Source organism: Centropristis striata, chromosome 11 (genome assembly GCF_030273125.1).
Source record: "Centropristis striata isolate RG_2023a ecotype Rhode Island chromosome 11, C.striata_1.0, whole genome shotgun sequence".
Taxonomy (NCBI): Eukaryota; Metazoa; Chordata; class Actinopteri; order Perciformes; family Serranidae; genus Centropristis; species Centropristis striata.
In genome coordinates, this window is record NC_081527.1 from 11,138,714 (window position 1) to 11,148,222 (window position 9,509).

At 39.4% G+C, this 9,509-nt stretch overlaps 1 protein-coding gene across 1 annotated transcript; it reads left to right on the plus strand.

Moving 5' to 3' along the window:
• Window positions 1-1,456: 1,456 nt before the first annotated feature.
• Window positions 1,457-9,022, plus strand: LOC131980529 (Y+L amino acid transporter 2-like). Its single transcript, XM_059344783.1, has 9 exons — window positions 1,457-1,967; window positions 3,995-4,120; window positions 4,201-4,345; window positions 5,942-6,065; window positions 6,174-6,277; window positions 6,361-6,457; window positions 7,154-7,303; window positions 8,269-8,452; window positions 8,567-9,022. The coding sequence occupies exons 1-9, from the start codon at window positions 1,457-1,459 to the stop codon at window positions 8,659-8,661; spliced, it is 1,536 nt and encodes a 511-aa protein (XP_059200766.1). The 3' UTR covers window positions 8,662-9,022.
• The last annotated feature ends 487 nt before the right edge of the window (window positions 9,023-9,509 follow it).

Here is a 9,509-nt window from a genome sequence, read left to right on the forward strand (position 1 = left end):
AAATGACCACAAAGAGGCACCAAATAACAACATAAAGACATAAAATGATCACAAGGGGTTGTGAATTGACTCCAAACTCACTCAAGAGTTACAAAATCCCCACAAAGAGACAGGAAATCCCCAGAAAGAAACTCAAATCACCACAACAAGATGCCAAATAACCACAAAGAAACCCTAAACAACCAAAAAGAGACATTAAATGATCACAAGAGGATACTAATTGACTACAGATGAGATGGAAAATGAGATGGAAAGAGAATAAAAATACAATGAGATACAAAAATCAACATCAAGCAGGCCACAGAGTGATGTAAAAAGATAAAAAGATCCACAAAGGACTTAAATTCACCAGAGTCAGAAAAAGATCAACATCTCAAACAATCTCTTTCAGTCTAGCTGTCTTTGATCATATGTAGGAAGGAGTAGGGGGACTGTTAGATGCCTGCCCAGGACCTTTTGTCTCATATATGTGTATAGCAACCTGTCTGAGTGACTGATACAGAAGCAGCTGCTGAGACAACCACTGCTGGGCATTAGATGGTATTTAATGACAGTACATGTCACAGCACCTACTGACCCGTTCCTGAATGTTGACCCAGAAAGAGCTCGTCTCCCTATTTCTTAGTAGTTGAGTGCTGCCAGGGGCCAAGGACGACGTCTGCTTGTCTCTGAAAATAGCACGGGGGGAACACGAGAGTGTGGACGGCCTGGTGCTGGAAAAACACCCTTGGTGGTTGTGCTGGGCAGCAGGGATTGCAACATCGACCGCCCTGTTGCCACCGCTCAGATGTGATCTCACCAGTGTCCCACTGGCTGGTTCGGAGGAGCAGTGCTGACCTGAGGGAGACGCTACATGTTCACAGGAACAAATATACCTGTTGATCTTCTATAAGTGAGAAAGTAAGTTCACATTTTGTCCTTTATGCCTTTTATGTCTTAGATTTGTTACTGCCTGGGTAAATAAAGAGTGGACTATGGTGGAACATGTTTGTGTGAGGGAACCTTATTGGCAGCATGTGTGACCTTTTCTTGCATAATGGACATGTTTGGTTTTATGTTTCAGGCTTAAGAAGTGTAGCTGGACATTTAAAAGCATATTTAAGAAATACAATATTAATTAATTTGGGGCAGTCCGTGGCCTACAGGTTGGGAATCGGGCTTGTCACTGGAGAGTCGCCGGTACGAATCCCAGTACTGACAGGTCTAGGACTGAGGTGCCCTTGAGCAAGGCAACTAACCCACCTGCACAGCTCCCCGGGCACAGTAATGTGCAGCTCCTTGCATGGTGTGTTCACTTGTGTGTAAAAAAGGATGGGTTAAATGCAGAGGTTGAATTTCCCCATTGTGGGATTAATAAAGTAATCTTCTTGTTCTTCTTAACCGTTTGTTTTGACTTTAAAATTGGAATAATTCCCTTTAATTCTCACTCTGTCATCTTCACACCAGCACTGGACTGATGGGGGATCTGAGGCAGAAGATGGGGGTCATGTCACAGGCGATATGCCCAAGTTCTCGGGCTCCATCTGACGAGGACTTGAAGGCCCCCAAAAATGAGAAAATGCAGATGAAGAGAGAAATCTCCCTCATAAATGGAATCTGCCTCATTGTTGGGAACATGATCGGTTCTGGGATCTTTGTCTCGCCCAAGGGTGTGCTTATGTACAGTGGCTCTTACGGGCTGTCGCTAGTGATTTGGGCTGTTGGAGGCATCTTCTCGGTGTTTGGAGCTCTGTGCTACGCAGAGCTGGGCACCACCATCGCCAAGTCTGGAGCCAGCTACGCCTACATCCTGGAGTCGTTCGGAGGCTTCCTCGCTTTCATCCGTCTGTGGACGTCCATCCTGCTGATCGAGCCGGCCAGCCAGGCTGTGATTTCACTCACCTTCGCCAACTACCTGGTGGAGGCTTTTTACCCGACCTGCCAGCCGCCATATGATGCCATCCGGCTCATCGCTGCAGCCTGCCTCTGTAAGAAACACTCCTGTGTCTATAGGTCATGATATTTTATAACCTTTATTTAACCAGATGAAAACCCACTGAGATCAGGATCTCTTTTAGAGAGTTAGAAACATAAAAGTCTGTGAAATTACCAGTCTCTGCAGAAAATACAGGCGGGACAAACTCACTTTACTGCCATCGAGTGTTTAAAATTTAGACTCTGATGCCCATTTTGGCCTCACCCCAGTTTATGACGTTGATGAAATTCAACCTCTCTTGCCCCAAGAGGTCAGCACATGCTGCACATACAGACACGCTGAGGCAAACAGTTTCACTTAAAGTAAATAAAAAAATAAAAATGTGTTTTTTATACTATTTATTATAAAGTAGTTTTCATTGTTAGTGCTGGAGGCCGCCATTCCCAAGTCAGATTCAAATTGCCAATATACACAAGAGATACAGAAAACAATGCAGCATGTAATCTACGCAACCATTAAAAGTTGATCTAACTGATAACAGCCTCTCTCTCCAAATGTAGAAGAGCTGTGTGAAATTACTGCAGTTTCCAATTCAAAACATGCCCGTTAGAAACCTTCCGATTGCTCAGCTAACGGTGTTGCTGCTTACCATTTTCTCAAGAACCACGCATCATTTGCTAAGAGCTATCCACATGGTTGTACGACGGCGTATTAAGGTCAAATATGAAAAGAAAAGAAAAAGTACAGACTCGGGGGAGGGGGGTAATATTTTGAGAAAAGTCGCAAATTTATGAGATTAAAGTGCCATAGATGTAACCAGCGATATCCTTGCATCTGTCCATTGCGTTTTAGTTCCTGATGCAGGAAAGCTATCACTTCATCCAAATTAGTTCGGGGCTTTCTTCTGAATAGGCCAAATTCACAGCAATGTCGCTTCAAAGTGCAGATACTTATGATAATATGGTGATTCTGGGCTAAAAGCACAAGTATTTCCTTATTGCTAAATCTGATTGCAACGTATAATTTGATTCAGTTAATCACTTGCCAATTTTAATCTCATAAATTTGTGACTCCCCCCACCCCCCACACCCACCCTTTATGGTCACCCATAAAGTTGGAATAAAACCTTTTTGTTTAGTTTTAGTATTTCAGTTATATGCAAATCCAACATTTCCTTTTCTTCACAATAAATTCAGTTAGTAAAACAAATGGCTTTTATTGTGAAGCAGTCACAGAAAACACAATGTACTCATTAGTGTAGATATTATTACCCAGGAGTTTTAAAAAGATAACAATAGCTCCAGTTTTAATCAAGAATGACAAAGGCGAAAAGAATTGGTGGGGTGCTATTATGCCACATTTATACATTCACCCACATACCAAACTCAATAACCCTGCAACTGGCATCAGCTATAGTTAGACTGTCTGTCTGTAAAACATACCAGTGTGCTTACAGCCCAGCTTTGTGCTGTAGAGAATATAGTTAGCAGAATTGGTATTTGGGTGAGAGAGCATCAACACCATGAGTCATGAGCCGCTCTACTCAGAACTGAGTTCTGTTTCTGTCCCCTCCTGCAGACTGTGGCTCACATATTGCACGTCAGCGACATGGGGCATGAGGCCGAGAGATGACAGGCTCCCATTAGATAAATAGCTTTGTAGCCATTTATATATATCATTATTATAGATTACATGACTATATTATATTGTCTTTTAGCACAACCAAGTGCTAAATATGACTTTGTAGGTGACCACAAAGCTACAGTTACACAAACAAAACACAAATAAACTTCATGAACTGAAAATACACTGTAAGAGGTCAAAGTTCTGTGATCGACACACAAAAGTTCACTATCATGCATACTCTGCTTCATTCATTTTACACTAAATGGACCATAATTTACAAAAGAAACATCATCCTGTTTAGATGGTGACTTGAAACAAGCGATTAAGACCATAAAATAACTATGAGAATGTTTATTAATAATAATAATGATAATAATAATAATATAGTATAGTTATAAATCAAATGAGAACAATTAATTTTCATTTATTGCCTTATTTGTCTGATTTGTCCAGGTATGCTCATCTTCATTAACTGTGCCTATGTGAAGTGGGGGACTTTGGTCCAGGATATTTTCACTTACACCAAACTGATGGCCCTCTGCCTCATCATCGTTGTAGGATTAATGAAAATTTCTGCAGGTAAGATAACATAACAGTATGAATGTATCAGTGCAAATGAGACAAATATGTGCTTTAAGCTTTGACTTCTATTTGTGCAGGAGAAACAAAGAGCTTTGAGAGTCCCTTTGAGGGGTCCTCCACAGATCCTGGATCCATTGCTTTGGCCCTCTACTCCGCTCTGTTCTCCTACTCCGGTTGGGACACACTCAACTTTGTCACTGAGGAGATTCAGAACCCAGAGAGGTAAAGCACACATTCACATACATACAAATTATAGTATTAGCCAAACATTTGTCTTTGTTGAATAAAGCTGCTACACCATATACCACCATATAACAGTGGATCAAATGACTACAAAGGGCTCATTCTAAGCTTCTGAAAACAAAACAATTCTTCAGGTTCAGGTGATTTTAAACCAATGGAAACATAGCTCTGAATATTATTATATTCAATACAGGGTTTCCGCTATATTCATTTATTCATATATTCAGTGGCGACCCGCTGGAAGAGAACAAAGCACACTGCGGTCAGTCAGCCTCCACTTGTTTTCCAGGTGCTTGTATTTACTAAGTGTTACGGTAAGAACGTGTTAGACCCATGTAGCTTTCAAAATAAGAGCACATGGATGTGTTAACAGAGTCCACCACATAATTTACAAGAAGACTGTCAAAATATGATGCCTTGAATAAAACATAGAAGAATCCTTATTCTCCTTATTCATTAATCACCAACCAATTAAGGCCACCAAATTTAGGCTTTTAGGGCAAAAAAATTCTCCGGGGGAGCATGTCCTGTGGAAAATCCTGTGGGAAACACTGGTTCTAAAGCCTTTTGCAGTCGAGTGCCATTTTTTAAACTTTCTAAATTGCTGATTGATGTTTACACGCTCACACCATCCAGGGGACAAATAACCCTTTACCCCCGCAGCTGAAAAAAATCCTTGAGGAAACACTGCAATAGATATCCCTAAATCCTACACACTGGTTCTTTAAGATATGTTCTTCAGGAGTTGCAGGAGACAAAAACAAAGCTAAAAGACAGTGAACAATGGACTTACATTTGTCAAGAGGGCACAAATGTGCTAACTGCTTGATATGTTAGTTTTGTGTTTACAGCTGATTTCTGCTGCTAAGTGGCCTAAATATGAGTTTTTGCAGGTCATCATGCTCTTTTCTATGGAGACCCCGAAGTGACATGAGAAAAAAAAAACCTTGAAATCTTGACTTTAAAACTTGAGATCTGGAGTTTCAAAGTCAAGATTTCGAGTATTATTATTTTTTTAATGTCTCTTTGAGGTCTGCCTGCAGAAACCATGATCACAATCACCCATCCGACGTGAATGTTAAGTAGTCATGTGGAACACGCAGTCTCTTCACAACATGATTCCATCAGACCTTTTATCTACACTCTTTAACCCACGTCGGCACCTATGCACAGTCCAATTATGTTTTACAGACATTTGTATTTTACTAATAAGGTAAAACATTTTGTTTATGCTGCATTTTACTGAACTTTCACTTCTCTTTGTATCATGCGTCAGGCACTTTCCTCAAAACAGCCTAAATAAGCGTCAAAGTTTATCTCGTACGTAGAGAGATCTCGAGTTTTAAAGTCGAGATCTCAAGTTTCAAAGTCAAGATTTGAGGCTTGTTGTTTTTTTTTTTAGATTACTTACATTTTGTAGCACAGCGAGATGCGATTCTGCAGCTTATTGATTTTCATCCTGTTTTGTTGTGTTGTTTAGGTGAATTGAGCTAGATCACATCTCTCAACATGAACCATCTGTAATGTGTTTACTGCAGCTTTCCAGTGTTGTTGTTGTTGTTGTTGTCATTGTAGGAATCTGCCCCTGGCCATTGCCATTTCCATGCCCATAGTGACCATCATCTACTTGCTGACCAATGTGGCGTACTATGTGGTTCTGGACATGCCGTCTCTGCTGGCCAGTGATGCCGTTGCTGTGGTAATAGGCAAACCTAAAAGACATTAATCGTTCTGCTGCTAAATATAGTCCTGAAAGGTTTGCACAGGACAATCTGTTCTGATTTCTGAAACTGTAAATACCCTGCAGACATTTGGGAGTGCAGTCCTGGGGCCGTTCAAGTGGATCGTTCCTATTTCAGTGGCCATGTCCTGCTACGGAGGACTCAACGCTTCTATCATTGCTGCCTCACGGTAATCAGGAACAAACACTGACTTTAGGCTCATATCTTGATGAGAGTTTTAAAAATAACTTTCCTTCTTTGTTGACTATGCAGGTTGTTTTTCGTTGGAGCCAGAGAGGGCCACCTCCCCAACAGTCTGAGTCTGATTCACCTGCAGCGCTACACGCCCATACCTGCACTGCTGTTCAATGTGAGGATCATTAACCTTAAATACAAATGAACATCAGATTCCTCAAATGCATACACATTCATGCCACTTAAGCAGTGATGGAAAGTAACTAAGTACATTTACTCAAATGCTGTACTTAAGTATAATTTTGAGGTTCTTGTACTTTACTTGAGTATTTCCATTTAATGTTACTTTACTTTATACATCTACTCCACTACATTTTCAGGTAAATATTATACTTTTTACTCCACTACATTTAGCTGACAGCTTTAGTTACTTTTCAGGTCGAGACTTAACATAAAAACATGATCAATTTGAAGTGATTAGGCTTTTGTTTTATTTTATTAAACCTCATAACAGCATATTAAGTAGTTAAAATGAGCCCTTTATTTCCAAAATTAAAACACTGCTTTCATAAATGCATCAATAAAAATAATTTAATAATATATTTAGAATAATAAAACAATCTTAGTGGGACCGTTCTGCATAATGAGTACTTTTACTTTTGATACTTAAAATGCATTTCGTTGCTGATACTTTTTTACTTTTACTTCAGTAAGTTTTTGAATGCAGGACTTTTACTTGTAGTGGAGTAATTTCACAGAGTGGTATTAGTACTTTTAAGTAAAGGATCTGAATACTTCTTCCACCATGGCTGTTAAGGACAAAAACTGTTCACATCTGGAACATAAATATATATTATATCATGTTCTGCAGGGGTTAATGGGTCTGATCTTCCTGTGTGTGGAGGACGTCTTCCAGCTCATCAACTACTTCAGCTTCAGTTACTGGCTCTACGTGGGTCTGTCTGTGGCCGGCCTCATCTACCTGCGCATCACTCAGCCGGACAGACACAGGCCTGTGAAGGTGCTGCTTCTTTTCTTAGTTCAGATCATATTGAATATAATTACATGCATGTGGAAAAGCCTCTGTTGAGTGATTATTTCTGTAAATATTTCACTTTGTACCCCACATGTATCACTTGCAGATACATATGCACTTACATTCGGATTCAATATATAAAGGTTTTACTCACAACGTGGTTATTCAATGGACCGCAGGGTGGAGTATTTTGCAAGAAGCATGATGGAATAAAAGACTTAAAGGGATAGGTGGGATTTTTTGAAGAGAGGTTGTATAAGATGAGACAAGATAAGATAAGATAAGATAAGATAAGATAAGATAAGATAAGATAAGATAAGATAAGATAAGATAAGATAAGATAAGATGGAACTTTATTATCCCGAAGGAAATTCTGGTTCCAGATTGCTTTAAAGCCTCCAAAACAATTGCAAAAACAATCACAAATAGGATAATATAAGAAAAACAATGAACAAAATAGGTAACAATAACAATATATAATATAAATATAACAACATAAACTTATCCAAAGTCAGTGTATTTTACAAGCGAGGTGTATTTTCTGCAAGGAGATATTATTGTTTCTGTGAATGGAGTCTGGTAGCTTTGAAAGGAACATAGAATGGTAGTATTAATACATTTAAGTTTATTTTGGCCCAGTGTGTACCTGGGCTGTACAATGTTTCAGTATATAAAAAAATGTAAAAATACATATATCGCAGACCTGAGGCAAATTATTATTAAAAATGTACACATTTCAGGGTAAAAATGCAACTTGTTGGACCTAAACTCAGTTACCCTTTGTGTGAAATAAACAAACATTGACTGTAAGGCGCTGAGGAAAAAGTTTAGTGGGTCTGTCATGCTGTGCCTACTTTTATGAACATTACAACAGTTTATGTATTGTGTTGAAACTTTACTCTGACATCAGTTAACAAACTAACCACATCCCCATCTTTTTCTCTCCACAGTTGACCTTGTTCTTCCCCTTCATCTACTGTCTGTGTAGCCTCTTCTTAGTCATCGTCCCTCTGTACGGAGACACCATCAATTCTCTCATAGGCATTGGCATTGCACTGTCTGGGGTTCCCGTCTACTATGTGGCCATTTACCTGCCTGACGAGAGGAGGCCCAAATTCATACACAAGCTAAACGGTAAGTTTTTGGCAATATCCGCCTACAGAAAATGTCATATTTTAGGATATGTGTTAAAATGACTGCACATGAAGCATGACATTATTAAGTTGATTTACTTCTCCCCTCCTCCAGCCTTTGTCACCAGATACGCCCAGATGCTGCTCTACTGCTGTCTGACTGAATTCGACACTGAGACAGAAGCACAAGCTGCCAGTAAAACGCAGTGAGCTGCTGTCAATCCGTCGTTTAGTTTTTTTCAGTCTTGTCCACGTGTTCATCACTCCCTGAACGCTGAGAAACAAGGCCCTGCATGGACAGACGTTCGCCTGCAACATTCGTGAGGATTACTTCTCTCAGGTCAAGTTAAAAAAAGGCCTGACATCTCAAATGACTCTCCACGAAAGAGCATTCTTGAGAGACTATGAACTGTTGCTTTCTTCTGAAAAGGCACCTCACTTTTCTACAGAGATCCAGGAATATATTTTCTATGAGGCCCTCATGAAACTGTGGAAGAAATATGGAGCTCACATTTTACTTCTTAGACTTGTGGGAAGATGTAAACTGAATACTTTCTGTCTTAAATATACACTGAATAATGCTTTTGTGACTGGAGTTTTATCAATCTATCCAGGGATATTTTCTTAGTTTGATTACTTATTCATATGTAAATAACTGTGCTAATGTAAATAACCATAAAAATGTCAATTTCAACCAATATTCTGGAATTATTATTAATATAGAGCCACATGGATTTCTCCCAGCTATTCAGCGAAGTCACTGATAGTGACACCATGGCATGTGACCAATGAGTATAATAATAATAATAATAATTACAGCAACAACAACTCAATTGACCTTGATTTGCAACATAAAAATGAAACATTTTGAAAAAGTAAAAGTCATATAATATCCTCCAGTAACACTTGGTTGGGTTAAAATTTTCAAGTATTTCAATGAGGATTTCATACGTTAAGATTCATGCAACTGTGTTGTAGCTAAAGGGAGTCCTCTGGGTCTGAAAATAATGCCAATGCGGAATTGCGATTAAACTTGCATTCTTTGTAATGGCCAGTAG

Excerpts from the sequence above, each read along its gene's own strand:
- LOC131980529 (XM_059344783.1), top strand. The coding sequence starts at position 1,457 with ATGGGGGATCTGAGGCAGAAGATGGGGGTCATGTCACAGGCGATATGC. Across the intron at positions 6,066-6,173 it reads CCAGTGATGCCGTTGCTGTG|ACATTTGGGAGTGCAGTCCT; the intron begins GTAATAGGCAAA and ends AATACCCTGCAG. Across the intron at positions 7,304-8,268 it reads ACAGACACAGGCCTGTGAAG|TTGACCTTGTTCTTCCCCTT; the intron begins GTGCTGCTTCTT and ends TTCTCTCCACAG.